This window comes from Choloepus didactylus, chromosome 8 (genome assembly GCF_015220235.1).
Source record: "Choloepus didactylus isolate mChoDid1 chromosome 8, mChoDid1.pri, whole genome shotgun sequence".
In the NCBI taxonomy this organism is placed as follows: domain Eukaryota; kingdom Metazoa; phylum Chordata; class Mammalia; order Pilosa; family Megalonychidae; genus Choloepus; species Choloepus didactylus.
The window spans coordinates 88568606-88588411 of record NC_051314.1 but is presented as its reverse complement, the minus strand read 5'-3'; the positions used below and the strand labels follow the sequence as shown (position 1 = coordinate 88588411).

At 36.8% G+C, this 19806-nt stretch overlaps 1 protein-coding gene across 2 annotated transcripts in view; it reads right to left on the bottom strand.

Moving 5' to 3' along the window:
* The window catches only part of SENP1 (SUMO specific peptidase 1), a 110822-nt gene extending 92525 nt beyond the window's left edge, over positions 1 to 18297 (bottom strand). Inside the window, exons 1-6 of one of the 2 annotated variants that reach the window (XM_037846393.1) lie at positions 17683 to 18297; positions 14547 to 14594; positions 13002 to 13132; positions 11808 to 11892; positions 10901 to 10942; positions 6529 to 6688 (exon numbers count right to left, since the gene is read on the bottom strand). In XM_037846393.1, the coding sequence (XP_037702321.1) occupies positions 6529 to 6688; positions 10901 to 10942; positions 11808 to 11892; positions 13002 to 13132; positions 14547 to 14594; positions 17683 to 17734 (518 nt within the window). In that variant the 5' untranslated portion in view covers positions 17735 to 18297. The remainder of the gene's footprint in view (positions 1 to 6528; positions 6689 to 10900; positions 10943 to 11807; positions 11893 to 13001; positions 13133 to 14546; positions 14595 to 17682) is intronic. The other variant, XM_037846394.1, reaches the window with a different exon arrangement.
* Between the last annotated feature and the right edge of the window lie 1509 nt (positions 18298 to 19806).

The following is a 19806-nucleotide window of genomic DNA, read 5'->3' as shown; positions in this document are numbered from 1 at the left end:
GAACTGGGAGGAATGCCCAAGAACACAGCATAAAATCTGTAAGTAAAACCTGCGGATCCAAGTCGTGAGACACCCTCCCCCATAGCCAAAGCTGCAAAGCCTCCTGGTGCCAGAGAGAAGCTCTCTCCCAGCAAGCGAATATAGCTCAGCTAAGCTCCAACTGGGGTTTTAAGTAGCGAGTGTGAACTGCTCACTACAGGTATGCATCCCCAAAAAACAGACAGAGGCTTTGGGTGACGACTGACCTTGGAGAGCCGGAGAGTCACCTTGGACTGGGTCTGAAGGGGACTATCTGTTTCTTTTTCAGCTCAGTGGAGAAAGCCCCAGTCATTTTCAGTTTCCAGGGCTGTGACTCAGGGAAGGGTGGAGACAGCACAAGCAGAGAGCGAGACCACTGAAATGCTAATGACCTCCACCTGGGAGTCTGTCTTCTCTAGGAGGAAAGGGGTGGGACCCTTTCCATTCAGAACCAGACCCCAGAGCCTGGGGGAACACGGCCATACCTCCTCACACCAGTCAAGAATTACAGGCTAACAGGCGTCACCTGCTGGGCAGAAAAGCACAGTGACCTGAGGCATCACAGGGTGGAGCAATTTTCTAAGACACACCCTCAGGGAAACCAGATACTGAATATTTCTTCCCTCTGGGACCTGAGCCTGTTCTGGTCTGGGAAAACCTGATCGGGATAACCAAGGAAACCATGCCTAGACAACAGAAAATTACAACCTACACTAAGAAAAACAAAGTTATGGCCCAGTCAAAGGAACAAACGTACACTTCAACTGAAATACAGGAATTTAAACAACTAATGCTAAATCAAATCAAAAAGTCTAGAGAAGATATTGCAAAAGAGATAGAGGCTGTAAAGGAAACACTGGGCATATATACGGCAGAAATCAAAAGTTCAAAAAAACAACTAGTAGAATCTATAGAAATGAAAGGCACAACACAAGAGATGAAAGACACAATGGAAACATACAACAGAAGATCTCAAGAGGCAGAAGAAAACACTCAGGAACTGGAGAACAAAACACCCGAAAGCCTACATGCAAAGGAGCAGATGGAGAAAAGAATGAAAAAATATGAGCAACGTCTTCGGGAGCTCAAGGATGAAACAAAGTACAATAATGTATTTATCATTGGTGTCCCAGAAGGAGAAGAGAAGGGAAAGGGGGCAGAAGCAATAATAGAGGAAAGGAAAATTTCCCATCTCTTATGAAAGACATAAAATTACAGATCCAAGAAGTGCTGCGTACTCCAAGCAGAAGAGATATGAATAGGCCTATGCCAAGACATTTAATAATCAGATTATCAAAAGTCAAAGACAAAGAGAGAATCCTGAAAGCAGCAAGAGAAAAGCAATCCATTACATACAAAGGAAGCTTAATAAGACTATGTGCGGATCTCTCAGCAGAAACCATGGAGGCAAGAAGGAAGTGGTGTGATATATTTAAGATACTGAAAGAGAAAAACCGCCAACCCAGAATCCTATATGCAGCAAAGCTGTCCTTCAAATATGAGGGAGAGCTCAAAATATCTTCTGACAAACAGACAATGAGAGACTTTGTGAACACGACACCTGTCCTACAGGAAATACTAAAGGGAGCACTACAGGGTGATAGAAGACAGGAGTGCGTGGTTTGGAACACAATTTTGGGAGATGGTAGCACAACAATGTAAGTACACTGAACAAAGGTTAACTATGAATACGGTTGAGAGAGGAAGGTGGGGAGCATGTGAGACACCACAAGAAAGGAGGAAAGATAAAGACTGGGACTGTGTAACTTGGTGAAATCTAGAGTATTCAACAATTGTGATAAAATGTACAAATATGTTCTTTTACAAGGGAGAACAAGCAAATGTCAACCTTGCAAGGTGTTAAAAATGGGGAGGCATTGGGGGAGGGATGCAATCAGCATAAACTAGAGACTGTAACTAATAGAATCATTGTACTACGCTTCCTTTAATGTAACAAAGGTGATATACCAAGGTAAATGCAGATAAGAAGGGGGATAGGGGAGGCATGTTAGACACTTGACATTGGTGGTACTGTCTGATTCTTTACTTTGATTTAAGGTTATTTTTCCTTTTGCTGCTTCCTAGCTGTCATTTTTTTTTCCTCTTTCTTTTGCCTCTCTACCTTCTTTGACTCTCCCTCCTGCCTTGTGGAAGAAATGTAGATGCCCTTATATAGATAGTGGTGAAGGTGGTGAACACATAAATGTATGACCATGCAGAGAACCATCGATTATTTACTTGGGATGGAATGTATGGTGAGTGAACAAAACCATATTAAAAAAAAAAATGGGTTGACGACAAAACCTCGAGGGCAATATACTGAGTGAAATAAGCCAGACACATAAGGACAATTATTGCAGGGTCTCACTGATAGGGACTGATTATCATATGTAAACTCATAGACATGAAATATAAGGTACCAAGATATAGGATGAGGCTTAAGAATGGGGAGCGGTTGCTTAGTATGAGCAGAGTGTTCAATTAGGATGAACTTAAATGTTTGGAAATGAACAGGGGTGTTGGTAGCAAGATGTGAGAATAACTAACAGCGCCGAATGGTGTGTGAATGAGGTGGAAAGGAGAAGCTCAGAGTCACATATGTCACCAGAAGGAAAGTTGGAGGTCAAAAGATGGGAATGTATAAAACTGAATCCTATGGTGGGCAATATCCATGATCAACTGTAAAAATACTAGAAATCGCTTCCATGAACCAGAACAAATGTATGACAATACAATTAGAAGTTAATAACAGAGGGGCATATAGGGAAGAACTATATACCTATTACAAACTATATACTACAGTTAGTAGTATTTCAACATTTTTTCATAAACAGTAACAAATGTACTATATCAATACTACGAGTCAACAATTGAGGGGGGTTGGTTAGGGATAGGGGAGGATTAGAGTTTCCTTTTCTTTTTTTCTTTTTTCATCTTTCACTTTATTTCTTGTCTGGAATAATGAAAAGTTTCTAAAAATTGAACAAAAATTAAGTGTGATGGATGCACAGCTGTATGAGGGTACCCAGGAGCAAGTGATTGTACACTTTGGATCTTTGGATAATTGTATGATATCTGAACAATCTCAATAAAAATGAAAACAAAACAAAACAAAACAAAACAAAACCCAGTATGAGGACATTTTGCAATGCCAGAAAGCAAGGGTGCTATCAGAAATTAATGAAGTTGCATCAGACAGAGAAATCAGCTGGATGAAGTTGGAGAACATGAGCATTAAAAGAATAATGAAACACATTGAATCGGTGAAAATTCATGCATCCACAGGCCACTTAAAAAAGAACAGAAAAAATTCATCTGCAACATACTAAGTAACTATAAAATAGAGTCCTTAATTTGAAAATTGGTAATTAAAAAGAAAGATGTAATCATTTATAATCCTGCCTTTCCCATTAGGAATATTTCAGGGTAACCAAACAGTCCTAGTTAATGAAGAAAAATGTGCTCCCTAACAACTGTAGAGTGCCAATTATTAAATACAGATGATAGAAAAATATTTCACTAATGCTAACAAAATTATCAGGTAAGGATTATCAATTGATATTAATAATTCATATAATGCCGAAGTAACATCATTCAGATTATATTCTAGTCACAAGGAGGGGAATCTAACTGTACAATTAAGCACTAAATTGTCAAATCACTAATCTAGAGGTCAATCTAGTAACAGTAATGATAAGACAACCAGATATCAAACATCTTCTAACACGATATGACACAACGTCATCTTTTATTCTAGCCAAATATCTAGTTTACAAAAAAGACAGGGAATATAGGACAAAATACTAATACCAGAAGGAAACAACCTATCAAATCCTAAAGGTGGGACATTATGCAGAAAAACTCGTATCATAAAATAAGGGATTGTTCTAGATTACAAAGAGATTTAAGTAAGATAACTACCAGATACAATCCTAGATTGGATACTGATTTGGAAAAACTGGCTGTAAAGGATATTTTGGGGTCAACTTGGATAATTTAAATATAATTTAGTTAATACAAGACAAAAATTTACTGAATTTCTAGTGAAATTTTGACTGAAACATTAAAAAAATCAGTTTTGAAAAAAATGTGTATAAATGCAAAGAACAATATCTGTAAGGATATGTACTAAGATATTACAGAGATGATCACTAGTAGGAATGCAATGTCTTTATTTTTGCTTATCCATATTTTCTCATTTTTTTACAAAACACATGTACTACTTCTGTAATAATGTTATTAAAAAAAATAACAGTATGTCCCCTTGCACCCACTAAAATAGTTACTATTTTCAAAGTGGAAAGTAAGCATTGGCAAGGATGTGGAAAAATAGGGATCCGTGCACACTGTTGGTGGGACTGTAAAATGGTACAGCCGTTGTGGAAAAGTCTGGCAATTCCTCAGACAGTTAAGTATAAAATTACCATATGGCCTAGCAATCACATTCCTAGGTATTTAACCCAAAAGAACTGATAGCAGGGATTCAGACAGGTATCTGTCCAACAATGTTCATAGCATCATTAGTCACAATTGCCAAAGGGTAGAAGCAACCCAAGTGTCCATCAACAGATGAACAGATAAACAAAATCTGGTATATAGATACAATGGATTATCATTCAGCTGTAAAAAGGAATGGAGTTCTGATACATGCTACAACATGGAAGAGCCTTGAAGAATCAAGTTGAGTCAAATAAGCCAGACATAAGAGGACAAATATTATATCTCACTTTTATGACATAACTAGAATATATAAATTCATAGAGACAGAAGGCAGGTTACAGGGTAGCGGAGGTAGGGGTGAGGGTACAGAGAAGGACTTAATGCTTAATGGGTAGAGTTTCTGTCTGGAGTGATGGATAATTTTGGTAATAGATAGTGGTGTTGGTAGCACAACATTGTAAATGTAATCAACACCACTGAACTGTATACTTGAAAGTGGTTAAAATGTTTTAAAATGCATTATTAAATGTTATATTGTATATATACTACCACAATAAATTAAAAAAAAAGAGTATAGCATTATTGCTTTAAAAAAACTTGCTGATTTATGCATATAAAATATCTTTAAAGATCTATAGTTCAGAGTACACATAGCACATATATCATGATACACACAAACACACACCCACACAGACAGAAGAGAAAGGCAGAAACAAGCATAGAAAAAACTATGGTAAGAAACACACAAAGCAAGTGTCTTAGTTTGCCAGGCTGCCATGACAAATACCACAATTGGCATAAACCACAGGAATTTATTAGCTCATAGTTTTGAAGGCTAGGAGTCCAAAATCAAAAGGTTAGCAAGGCTATGCTTTCTCCCCCAAACCTAAAGCATTCTGGTACTGGTTTACTGGAATCCTTAGGGTTTCTTGACTTGCATATCTGCCTCCCATCACAAGGAAATCTCTCTCTACCTTTATCTGCTGTTCTGGTTTCTGCTGACCTCTGGCTTCTTTCTGAGTGGTCTTTCACTTTTGGCTTCTGGTTCTTGTCTTTATAAGACCTCCAGTAATATGGATTGAGACCCACTCTCATTCAGTTGGGCTACCCCTTAACTAAAAATAACATCTTCAAGAGGTACTATTTGTAACAGGTTCACACCCACAGGAATGCAGATTAAAATTATGTCTAAATTGGGGTACATAATTCAATCTACCACAGGGAGGGAAATGAGATTGTGAGTAGTGGTCAAGGGATCTTTTTCTTTATCAGTCATGTTTTAATTTTTAATTGGGAGTGGGGAAGATGATTCCCAGGAGCACTGACACATGGTCTCAGCTCAAAGTGTTGATAATCATAAAGTAAAATACAAGACATCTTGTTGGTTTTAAACAATCAACACCAGAAAGCTTAACTTTTGACTAAACAGGAATTTAAATGACCCCACATTCCTAAAATTCAACACCAGAGAAGAATTTAAGATGTTAAAGTCATCAGTATAAGGTTGGTGGAGGACTAGGTAGGATTTAAAAGTTGAAATAATACGTTGGAATAACTAGGATAAAAATGTTTGTGGCTGTTTTCAAATAGACAGAAGTGGTACATGCCTAAGGCCATGAGATACAGTGCTGTTTGGTTTAGATCAGATCCCTGCTCATGTAAGAGCCTGTAAAAGGCTCTGGTTCTTTGCTACTAAAGTTTCAGAGACAGATCATAAAAGCCATATTAATTCTGAAGGATCCCATTATACTCATATCCACCAAGATTCCCCTCCAAACTCTCTCCTCTAATGATAAGATTCGACTATCAAGAAAATTCAGCGCCAAGTAAATTAAAAGTCCAAAATTTAAAATGGATTTGCCCATCTCTCTATGGTGTGAAGTCCAAAAGTGGTGTTCCTCTTTTAAAATGCCAATAGTAATAACTATGAGATAGTAATAACTATGTCATAGCCATTTTCTCTTATATTTAAATGCTTGTTTTATTTAAATGCTTTATTTTATGCTTGTGAACTTGTTTTATTTAAATGCTTTATTTTATGCTTGTGAACTAAGCAAAGAGAATACTCACCTCAAAGTCTTTCGGGTTTCGAGGTAAAGACTTCGGCTGTTTCTTGATTTTTGTAAAGTTGAACCTGAAGCTGGAGTACAATTTCTCCACTGGCCATTTGCACTCTGGCCAAAAGTTCTTAAATCACCTGAGCCAAGAAAATTGTCTGAGGAAGGGTTGTCTAAAAGAATAAGTTTGAATAAATTAAAAAAAATATCTACAACTGGTTCTCCATATGACTGCAACCACGTCCAAAATTGTATTCCATTCCAACAATACACATTGGTGTACTGATAATGTGGCATATCACCATGTCTCTCATGAAAGATCCCAGTCTCAACTGCCAGTCAAGTCTGCAGTAAGGGAACGTCTACAAACTATAATTGATTCAGCCATACTAACCTGAAAATTGATGAAGGAGCTGAATCCTGCCACAGCCATGTGCCTTATCTGCATCAATGTGACTCCGTGGTGTCCACCAAAAGTCAACATTTTACCCCAACTATATCTTGCAAGCACTCCCAGGCCTGGGCCTGAAAGAAGGTAGGCCAGACCAGTAAGAAAGCAGGTGGAGGGCCAAGGAGAATTGTAATTCAAATGAACAACAGTTATTGCTTAATAAGCAGCTGGTGTCACTTTCTTTTTGTTAATTACCATGTTCATGACTCAGGGGCTGTCACTAAGAGTGGAGAAAGCCTAATTGCTGCTTATTTTGGCCGGCTTATGGCAAAATGACCCATCAAATGCATCTAGTTCTGGTATGATAATCTTGTCACTTAATGCCACATCAATACTTTGTTTCTTGTTATTTGAATCAGATTGGGGAATATTTATTATTTCAATATTCTGACTTGCAGATTACCAGCTGGGGTGATAAAAATCCCTTAAAGTTTTAGGTAGGAAGAGTAATTTCTATACCTTCCTCTCCCCACTGGCAGGATTGAACAATTTAAAATAGCTCCTTCAAAATAACTTTAGATGTTAGGTTATGGGAACTCTGAGGAGCTCCAGTGGAAAAATGAGAATCGTAATTCTTTATTTCATGAAACTTTGTTTAATGCTGACATTTCGAAAACCCTCTTTCAAAGGATATTACCAAACAAGTTTGCTCAGTGTTGTATGTTTATGTTATTTAAAATACTTAGTGGATTTTTTGATACTCTATCCAATAAGTAAAGGAGCCTGTAAAAATATAACTCCTGTATTCTATTTTTTAAGTTGGTCAGGATATCAAGATTTAGGGAAAATAAGACAAGAAAAAAGCAGCAGTCAGGGGTGATAGTAGTACCAGCTGTTTCACCAACAGATGAACCTAGTCCAATACTTAAAAATAATTAAATGTTAATTCAAAATAAATTATAATTTTTTTCTTTGTATTCAGTACCTACACTTAGCAGCTAGTACTACTATTTTAAGGATAGAGATGCTAGGCTATGAGTCTCATTAAATAGGAACAGAAAATTATTACCTTTAAATGCATAGTAATGACAGTACAAATCTTTTGTCTCTGAGGCCTTTTAGCTAAAATTTGATTAGGGAATGATTTAACTAGAAATGCCTATTTGAGGAATAAGTCTGGGAAGAATTTGAAATTTCCCAGGTGGGAAATTTGATACCAAGGACAAGCCAGAGTAGCCTTCTCAATGACATATGCATATGATAGAGGCGTCAGCCTTAAAATGCAAGGGTAAACCACGAGACGACCAGGCGGTTGGTTTAACCAGAAAAAGTTGGTTCTATCCTGCTTAATGATATCACTGAATAGTCTTCTATTTTTGATGTGATCAAGCAAAGCTAGAGAGGGAATAAGGGACTGCAGATATTCATTTTTTAGTAAGGGTTTAACCTGGAATTCTGTCATCACCAAGAAATCTGAGTTGCAAGTGCCACAAATAAGATTATTTGTTATGTGAACATACATGCAAAACAAGAAGGAAATACACCAAAAATTTAATTGTGGTTGTGTTCAATGAAAGAAAGATGAAGATTTTTCTACTTTTCTTTACAAATATTCTTCAGGGAGTGGGCAATACTTTCATGGACATAATAAAATAAACTTTATATTATTTAATATAAATAACCTTTATATTAAAAAATAACAGTGTGTCAAGTAATCACTTTCATAGTAATCACTTACTATGAAAGTTTAGTTACTAAAACAACAAGATGCTTTAAATCATCTTACCTACTAAACACCAGTTTGGCAACCTAATTTAACATATTTTCCCAAGACAAGACACTGATAATGATTCTAAGTATGACCAAAATAACTTATTTCCATCTAAACTTTCTTTTCTTTGTTTAGGATTAATTTTTTTTTTTTTTTTTTTTTAAATTTTCTTTTCATTGCGCTCTTGCTGAGAAGTCTTGGAGCCTGACTTTCACTCAGTTATTAAAGTAAAAGTGTTGCATATTCTTTGCTTTCTATAGAATCTTTTAAAAATCAAGGCTTTTAATAATCTAATCTTCAGTGGATTAAGAAACAGACTTTTAAAAAGCTTGATCAAGAGAGGCAGATCCAGTAAAAGCAGTAAGTGAGAAGCTCCAGACCCTAGATTCTAAGGTTGGGGCTTTCCTATGTTCATTTCCATCTTGGAGGAATTTAAAAGAATAGAAGGGTGAGAGAGGAGACAAATTCCAATACAACAGTCATAACTAGAGACTAAGGCAGAAAAACTAGGGACGCACATCTAGCCTAACTGCAAAGTAAGGCACAAGGTGACTGACCACAGAAATCAATGTGGGAATTATTAGAAAAGACTATATCCAAGGGAAATAGCAGAGACAAAATTCTGTAGGACTTGAAATGAATTGGAATGGATGTGGCCAAAAAGTTTAAAAATTACATAGTAAAAGGTAAGGTTGTAATTAAAGACTTATTATAAGACAAAAGTATACAGACCCTTGGCATTCACAGATTAAAAATTCTGATTGTTAGGGAGCAACCCTGGAGGTCTGTGACATGCCGTAAGCTTGTTTCATCAGGAACTATATGAAATTTGGCAGAGACACAAAATCTAAATCCTCTGCTTCAAGGCTATGAGTAACTTAGAAAATGAGTTTAAAAGAAGCCCAGTTATTCCAAATTCAATATGGTTTTATTATTCATTATTGTTATTCAATATTCATCATCATATATACAGTACAATAACTGTTAAGAATTATTTTTTATTTTCCTAAAAAATGGCCTTCAAAGGAGAGAGAAAACTTTCATGGAAGATTTTTATATGTGGATCAACTTATGCTATGAAATAAATACAGGAAAAATGTAAATATCAGGAATCATATAATTGAGTACACAGCCAGGAACCTGGTCAATATTGCCCTATTCAAGGACATGAGAATTTGACATGATTTCAGATATATCCTTTGTGACTATTAAAGGTTTACCAAAATTCAAAAGGAAAAAAGCTATATATACAAATGCTTTTAAGTCTTATTATTTATAATGCTGATTAAGACACAGGCCCATTATCCCAAACTGGACATCTTGGTCTAGCTGTTTCAGAACTAAAAATTTTTGGAATTTTACAAAGATAACCTGGTATACTATGTAACACTTCCAAGTACAGTCTAGAGTAGCAACCTGTAATCAAACATATTGATATATCTGCAGTGAAATGTACAAATATTCACATTTAGAGAGATAAATAGAGACAAACTATAAGTAACTATATAAGTCAGTTCATGTAGGTTTTGCCAAGGAATTCAGGTCAGGTCAGGTTTTACTACCAAATGAGTTATGAAAAAAAGTTTTGGTTTTCAGAGTTTTTGGGATTTTGGAATTGCACATAAGGGACTGTGGAAGTGTATATCATTTCCATAAATTATCAGATAGCAACAGAAAAATGATAAATAAAAAGAATGTGTAAACAGATAGAAAAGTAAAAATAGAAACATTAAACTAAAAAGATATAATATGTACTTAATCATATGTCTGCCATGTACGTACACATAGATAAAAATCAGAAAAGACCACAGAGAGCTGAGTTAAAACATAGTTGAGCTGTGGTAAAGGGATTCTGAGTATAATTTTCTATATAACTGTTTATTATTAGGCAATAATTTTAAACTAAAAACAAAGATTCCATCCAAAAGTAAAGTCAGTATGAAATTACAAGAAATACAGCCTTTGTTCAAGTGGAAATATTAATGATCAGATTCCATTAACCATTCAACTATTTAAACAATTTTAGGTTCTTGGCTCATCAAAAATGCCTTTATAATAATGATAGAAGTAACTTTCTGAGCAAATTAGTTATTTATGCACATACTATGTGGAGGCCACTGCCCATCCTAGGAGAGGAAATTCAGTGTGCCCATGGTAGACAAAGTACCACATACCTAAATGACATTTAAGTATCATATAAATCTAAAAGAGCATCATACTAACGTCTTTTTAGGGGAGGTGATCTCATCTTGCTGACAAAGAATCCTGAGAAAGTCAAATAACAACAATAATTATTATTTACATTTCATATTACTCATCTAAATTTATCCTTAGAAAAATCACAGTGAGGCAGATTCAATGGTATTACTAGTATTCCCATTTTTGTTGAAGGTGAGGCAACTGAGGAACGTGAAAAGACAAGGGAAAATCACTGATTCTTCAAAGTACAAAAGTATCTGTAATCTTCCTGAGTCATACTGCCAGGAGGCTAACCAACAGAACTCTCAGTTTCCCAAGACAGAGCTAGAAGACCCTTGGGGGTTCAAAACTTAGGAAAGGGGCAGATGATAAGTCAGGCAGGCCAGAGGACAGGAATAGCCTAGAGAATGCTGACTTCTGTCATCAAGGATCACAAGTTGAATAGGCAAGCCTTTGAATATGCAAGCATGGCTGTGGCAGGTGCTAGCCAGAAACGTATAGTTAACATTTCCTGCCCTGACGGAGGGACAAGCCTGGGTAGAAATAAATTTTCAGGTTTCACAGTTTCAAGCAGACAGAAATAGGCTAACTTTGTGCTTTAAATCTACACAAAACAAATAGCCTTTATATCACATACACATAAAAAGAGAAAAAAGAGCTACTTCACTTTTTTTATAATGGCATAATTGACAGGTAGGAGAATGGATTCCAAAGTTTTTCAATTAAAAAATTAGTATTTGGTTGCGACTAGATCGGTAAAGTATTATTGCAATCACACATACACACAAAAAAAGCTTATTATAATGGTTTAGCAGGAAAAATACCACCTTGCTCTCCAATATTTTTACTTTTAGAGATTGTAAACACAAATGATTAGCTAGGAAGAAATTTGAAACGTTTAAGTGCCTTGGCTCCAGGCAATGTGTCATACCTGAGTAATAATTTGGACTATAAGCTGAAGTTCTTGTAGAACATGTAAAAGATTGGTCCAAATTTCCTTGCCTGGAAGGTAAAATCTAAACAAAACAGAACATTTTTCTTAAATCATATTTTTGACAACTAAGTAGAAAAAAAATTTATGCTAGGAAAAATGTATATCATTAAACAAAATTGACATATTTCAGAACTCTATAATATAATTAAATAGTGCAAGGTACATATTAATAAGAAAGGAAAACACAGAAAATCTGATGAAGTAATTGAGGATTTAAGGCTGGAAATGAGCAAAATATCTGCTATACAATTTAATTTAAAGAATACTCATTAGAAAAGAAATACGCATTTGGTATATCTTGTCCTGAAAGCCAGTTGTAACATATATCAAAGAGGCTGAGAAAATCAACCTGTTTTTGATTCTGTTGATAGTGATAGTTCTTAATGAGGGGTGGTGTCGCACCCCCTAGTATGACATCTGGAAACGTGCATATATATTCAGTTATCAAAATGATTATGGGGGTGGGGGGCAAGTACTACAGGTACTTAGTGCCTAGAGGCCAAGGATGCAAAATATCCTGCTTTGGTTGGGACAGATTCATACAGCAGAGAATTGCTCAATCCAAATTCAAAAGACTTTCCTACTGAGAAAGACTGCTTTATAACAGTGTTTCTAAAATTTTAATGTGCATAAATTAGCTGGAGATATTGTCAAAATGTAGATTTTGATTCAGTAGATCAGGTGTGGAGCTGGAAATCTGGCATTTCTAACCTCTCAGGGGATGCTGTTAATGCTTTCCTGGACCAGACTTTGAGAAACTAGGCTTTGTAACACACTGGGAAATCTCAGAGCTGCTATATATACAATTACATTCCCCCCCACCCCCCATATTGTGCTTGGCAATTTTAAGACACTAGTTTGAAAGAACATTCATCTCTGTAATGGTAATTATAGTATTCAGAGGAACAATGAAGAGTTTTCTAAAAGGTACTATACTCAAAGAACACATACATAGCCTGATTCTTGTCTTAACTTTAATACATCAAGTAGAATTCCAAACACTAAAATTCTTGATTCTAAAAAGTTTACATATATACTTGTACTTTTGAGTGTGACATTTAAACTACATCAGATAATAATTTAAGATGAGATAAGTAATTAATTAATTAAGGGAAGAATATTACTCCTAACCTGATGATCAGAAAGTGAAAGTTGGTCCTCTGGAAAACCTGTTTGTTCCAGGTGATGGGTTTTGAATACAGAGTGGTGATTCACTAAAGTTACTTCCCCGGCATCCATCCTCATCCTATCAGCAATATCATCTGGGAAAAGAGTCCAAATTAGTTCAAGTCACACAATTCTTCAATAACTTTTCTCCTGTGAACCAATCTTTTAGCCTCATATAAATGATCCTAAAGAAAAACTCTTCAAATAAAACCAAATAAAACCCCTCCTTCATAACTAACCATTGGCAAGAAATCTCAAAACATCATTGTCAAAAGCAGAGGCCCATGTACAGCAACTGGGTCATTTGGAAGCGACTGTCTACAAATAATCCAGAATTCCTATCAGTACAAAAACACCTTAAAGTTTTTAAAACATTGAAATTTTTTGAAATTAGTTTAATATTTTTACCTAGAGAAAAAATTTTAAATATAAAAAGGTTAGGGAAAAATTTCACCATTCAGAAACAAACACTTAAATTGGTTTATTTCCAGTTTTTACTCAAAAAGATGCTTTAAAAATTAATCCACTTGAAGATGTTTTTTGTAAAAAGCATAATTTATTCGTATGGTTCTTAATAGGTAATATCAGCTCAATTACCATAATATTGTGGCAGAATCTAACTTTATAAGCATTTTGAGACCTTTATTATTAAAACAGAGCTAGAATAAGGGCAAATTAGGGTAAGAGAACTCAATGACTTACGTTATCAGCAATGAGAGAAAATAGAAACAAATGATCAGGAAAGAAGGAGAGAGAAAAGGTAGACTAAGCAAAAGGGAAAAACAGAAAGTAGAGAGAAGGCTATTATGAATTCAAAAAGTGTACATGGGATATTATAAGATCTAACTATAAGGCTCTTCCACTTTTCCTCAAATTGACTACCAGTGCTGACCATATATTGATCCCCTCTACAAACATAAAATATCATGAATGAAATAGTGGAAAATAATAATTTTCAATGCCACAAACTAAATGGAATAAAACATTTACCTTAATCAAATTATTTATCATAAAGAAGGCAATATAACATCATACTAAAGCACAAGGACTCTGGAACCAGACTGCCTGGGTTCAAATCCTGTCTCCGCCAATTAAAATTGTATGACCTAGGCAAGATTGATAACCTGTGTGTCAGTTTTCTTGTTGATAAAATGGAGATAATAACAGCACCTAAAAGTATCCTTGTAGGATGACTGTAAGAGTTAAGTCAGTTAATATATTCTTACTGTTTAGAACAGGGCCTGGCACATAGAAAATGTGTGATGGTATATTTGGCTTTTTCAGTTTAATGAAGAAAATGCTTCTAATCAATTCTATAAACAATATCCTATTCCAAACAAATTATGTTTGGTATACAGTATTACATAGTTAGAATGAGATCTCCCCTAAATTAGTATTAAGCACAAAGATGCAAATATTGAAAATGTTAAGAAAACCCGTTGTCTTACTCCAGCCTAAATGATCAAAGTAACTAACAGGATTGAACAACTACTTCATAGTTAGCCTTACCCATGACAGGTCTTTTCACATCACTGGCTTTAGCAAAGATACAAAGTCCTGAAAAAGAAGACAAAAAAACAGAAACATTATATATTGAACCATCTACTTCATATAATTATAGCACAGGAAAACACTTAAAAGAAACATTTTGTTTGTTTTGTGTTCTTAGCAGAGAAAAATATAAGGTGGTAAGGAAAGTTGACTCGATGAAAAAGATTGGAAACTAAAACTAGCCTGAGGAAGTTCCAAACATTTCTGCCACCTGTGCTACATTAAGTAGAAATTACAGACTACCCGGAAAATCAAATATTAGAGCAAGAAGAGTCTGGAGATCTCTTGGGAGATTAAGTAATTTACCATAGTTAGTGACTGTGATGAAACTACAATGCAGGACTTCTTTTCAATCCATTGTTCTTTCTTTTACCTCACACTAAACCATATCATAAACAAGTTAAACTGCACAATCTAAAGGCCCTTTGCCTATGTGAAATTACCTTCTCCTCTGATGTATCTACTTTTCACATAAAAATGAAGTTAAAAGTCTAACTGCTTGCATCTAACATAATAAACATACCCTTGGCACATGAACTTCTTGGCAGATTTCCAAGAGGAGGATAACACAGATGGTACTAGTCATACCTATATATACTCATAATCATATCACAGTATTTTTTTCCCACAGTATTTTTAAAAAGATTGAGCACCTCATCAACTACACAGCAATGCCAGGGCATCAATGTATTCAGGAGTCTGGAAGATGATAATAGGTATTCTTTGTGGTCACCGTAACAAAATGTAAACACAAAACAAGGCTGCTTGAGTTATTCCTGGCATAGTCACAAACTAAGCAGAGTAATTATCTCATCACCTATCCTTGCCAGAAAGGTTACCCAAAGACTTGAAGCCGTAGATTTAGGCTTCAAATACATTTCCAAACACTCAATTTAACACAAGACTTCTATTAGGAAAATGTCCAGGGTATTCTTTCATCTTCTTTCATTTTTTAATAAGGTAGAGTTCCCTAGGGGAAAAAAATCATAACAAATAAATTAACACTGGCTTTTTCACATTTCACTCTTTCAAATCACTTCAAAATTGTGATCACCAGCCCTTTTTTAATGCAAGAATGCCAATTTAAAAGCTTGGTACTCAGTAGATCACTCTCATGTTAACTTCCTTTGCATTTTGTTTAGATGGACATGAAGAAGGAAGCTAGAAACTAAAAGAATTTTAGAGATTATGTCCAGAGAGGTTAAATGACTTGTCTGAAATCACACAGATGGGGCAAAAGAAGGACAAGAATACAGGTATCCTCATTCCTGAGCAAGTGCACAATCAACAAACTTCACACAGCTTCACACCCTTTAAGACACCCTCATTTAAGGGCTCATACACAATGGCAAGATAAAAATAATCCTTAGCTAACCCTTGAGAATCCATAGTGATTTATAATTTTAAATAAAGCCCCACGTTTACATTTTAATACAAAGACATCCAGCTTCTTCAGCATACTTATATTTTTGCCAATTTACAATTACTTTGGGAGAAGGGATATTTTACCCCAAGATTCTTCAAGAAATGCTATAATTTTTGAGGCCACCAATGAAAATATTCTATAATCTTTCAGTGTCTAAACAAGAAATTACAAATAAAAATCTAAATTTAGAAGGTTCTACGATTAAAAATCTACCATTTAGATTGTTCATGTATTGTAGCAAAAATGAATTTTGGGAGCATAAGAGTTCTGTCCTTTTAGGAAAATTATTCTAATAATTCATTTTCTAGTACATAATGGCCAGTTAATTTAATAAAAGAACATAAGCAGTTACAGGTATCAGGTTAACTCAGTATAGTTACTGAATGCAAGACAAAAGGAAATCTAAGAGGGAAAAAGAAAAGGTTGGCAAAGTCTTGATTGTATTAGAATGTAACAAGTATGGAAAAGCATTTAAAAGCTTGCATACATGTAAGGAGGTGATTATGAAAAAGAATATTTAGGGCTATGATAAAGTTCCTGGAAAATATATACTGGGGAGAGCTTTAGCCAGAACCAAGTTGTGATGAGGACAATTTATGATATGATGAAGCTGTAGAAATGATTATATAAATCACCCTCCCTTGAGTTCTGGAAAACAATTATGTAAATAGTATAATTTGTACTATAACATCATATATTTTATTTTGCTTTTCAGATTTTTACATGTAATATCTCCCAATTAGACAACAGAACTTAAAGGTTAGGACTAAATATTCAACCTCTTTCACACAACAAACACTTACTGTGTGTCAACTACAAGCTGTGCAGAGTACTGGAGATACAAAGATGAGTAAGAACGGGTCCTCGCCGCTGAGAAACTTACTGTCTAGTGAGGGAAGCCAAATCCATAACAAACACTCACAGCAAGACAATAAAGCCCTGCAATTGGGAGGTGAGGGAGACAGGAGGCAGGCAAAGGGCTTCTAAAACAAGAGTCAAGAGTTAAATCACCTAAGCCTGAAGTAGCAGAACCTGTTTTTGTATTCATTCACTCCCTCTAGACTTAGGGTGACACCAAGATCATCTTTGAAATAGGGATAATTAATTGGAATCAGGTAAAAATGAATGAAGCTTCTCAAGGCAAAAAAGAATGAGACTTCCTGAAAGGAACTATAGGAAAAACAAACAAAAAAACAAAAGAAGGGAATCTCTAAATTCGAAGGTTAAGAGATCATGCTTAAAAAGATGCTTAAAGTTTCATTGTAACTACAATTTTTAAATTCCGTGTAATTCGCATTCCAACCCGAGTCCTTAACACAAATTATCTTTATGAAGAGGAAAGATTTAGGAGATGATGACATGTGCTCCATTCAGAATATCCAATTAGAACAAGGACTGTAAGTCAAGTTGGTAGCCTATGAAAGGCTTTATATCAATTTTACAAGAATCACCATCCCAAATATCAAAAGTACCAAACGTGAAGTGAAATGACTTTATCTAGGCTGACTTAAAAGTGATAAAGGGGCAACTTATTGCCAACGGATAGTGGAAATACTGCAAAGGCACCGATAAACAGAAATCACCAAGCTAAAGAAAAGAGAAACTGGGCATATATCCACAGAGATCACGTTAGGGTACACCAAGAAAGAGACGGTTCAAGGGAATTACCAGGAGGCGATGAGACAGGTAAGCAAACTGTGGCAGTTAAGGGGATTTTCATAACCCGGACAGGAAGGTCCAGACGTTTCTTTCTGGTGGTGGCACTAGCGATATCACATGTCAGGGAGATATCACAGAATGTAATAGTTGGTGAAATGTTGACGTGAGTCGCAGTAGTAGTCGAGAAAGATCATTCAGGTCTTAAGGAAGGCGGGAGGTGAAGCAGGAGTGACAGGAAGGCTGAACTTCCCGACGATAACAGCTTTCCCCTGAGAGAAGACGCTGCTCTGGCGGGAAAGCCCCGGAGTCCCGACCGGCCTTTATCTCACAAGTAAGGCCGAAAGCCGAGATGGGGCCTGTGGTACCGGCAGTGGGGCGGACTCTCCGCGGTCCAAAAGAAGGCCTGAAGGAACAGCCTCAAGAAGACTAACGGCCGCCGCCGGCGGACAGCAGGGGTGGGGGTTGGGGGGGGGAGAGTGGGGGGTGTCCCAGGGGGCGGGGCAGAGGAAAAGGCGCCGGCGCCACAGCAGTTCCCCCTTCCGCCTAGCCCAGTCCAGGCCGGCAGGCCCGGTCCGGCACTTCTTCCCGGACCACGCTCCCTCCATCCTCACCCCTCCCCCAGCTTCCCGCCGCCACTCACCGAACCGGAACCGGCTGCTATGCGAAAGGGTTTCCGGCCGGGCGCGGAACGTAAAACCCGGGAACCGTCACGAACCGGAACCACCTCTACAATACCGGAAGAGCTGCTCGGTGGCTGCAGAGGAGGGGCGAAAGGGATGGGGGTGGTGGGGGTGGGAGGTCAAAGATAAGAGTTGAGGCCTCACGGAACGCCTTCGTGGTGTGTCGAGGCCTGAGAAACGCAGGGGAGCATCTAATGCTGTGGTCATAATTTCCGTTTTCCACTTTCAGTTTTGACTTTTTGTGTTTCTGATTATTGGACTATTATTAGTGTGCTTTTCGTCCTCCGCTTTTCTCTGCTCCCTCGGCCTCTGTGCTCGCCACCTTCTGGTTCCGCACGGCTACTTTTGCTTAGTCTTCGGTTTCCATGGCAGCTTTTTGCTCTGGTCCTCGATCTGCGGAAGCCTGTGGCATCCCCGACGGATGAGGACCTGAATATCTCTAAGTCGAACCGCAGGCTATTCCGTATTTTATTGAGAATCGCAGAACGTTAGTGCCTGTAGAGGTTATAGTCTAACAAATTGAGAGAAGCAAATTGTTTTGCATAGTTATAAAGTGCATGGCATATCTGGGATTGGGAAACAAGTTTCCTAATTTGTAATCCTGTACTCTTTGCACTACATCATGCTTGACTGGCCATTCCGCGGGGAAAAAAAAAAAAGGCTTAGGTTAGACTCTGGGAACATGTAGAACCTTCTAGAACTCTGGAGGAGTTTGAAACACAGACAGACATGTCAGGAAAGCTATAGAAGACCCACGAAAGATAACACTTTTCTGAGAAGAGATAGAAAAGGACCCAAGGGTCTGTCATCTCTGATGGGCTAAATAGCCCAGATGTTTTTCGTGGGATCACATTGGTCAACCTGTAATCTGTGCTGTACTTTAAAACAAAAAAATAATGGAAAGAAACAGCATGTCTTCAATTCAGCTCATGTACCAAGCCCCTCAGCTTGGCTGGGCTCTGGACCCAGGTCCTGTCTCAGGTCTTGAAGAAATGTTTCTAAGTAGTCACTCCAGACCCAGTTCACAGCCAGTCTGAGCTCAGACTTGAGGAAGGCTCTGGAGAATCAAAAAAGATACTCTCAGCAGCTGGAGAAAGGGGATGCTTGATGAGTTCAGGGGATCCTTTCCTGTCAAAGGTGTAAGAATAGGTTATTTTCATTACATATGCTGATATTTTTATTACTGTCAAGTCCTAAGGCCTAGTAGTATTTACCATACCATGTTACTGTTGTCCATCGTAATCATTCCACAGAGCTGTTCTTTTCGATTGAATTCTGCCTCTATTTCTAGGAGACAGCCATGCATAAAGAAGAATTTCATCTGAAATTTTTCATGTGTGTGATTCAATCTCCACAGTTAGTCAGGACTCCACAGAGCACAGGTACCATTCTCCTAATCATACTTCCCTGACAGAGAATGGGTTCTCTCATAGGTCATCTCAAATGCAGGATT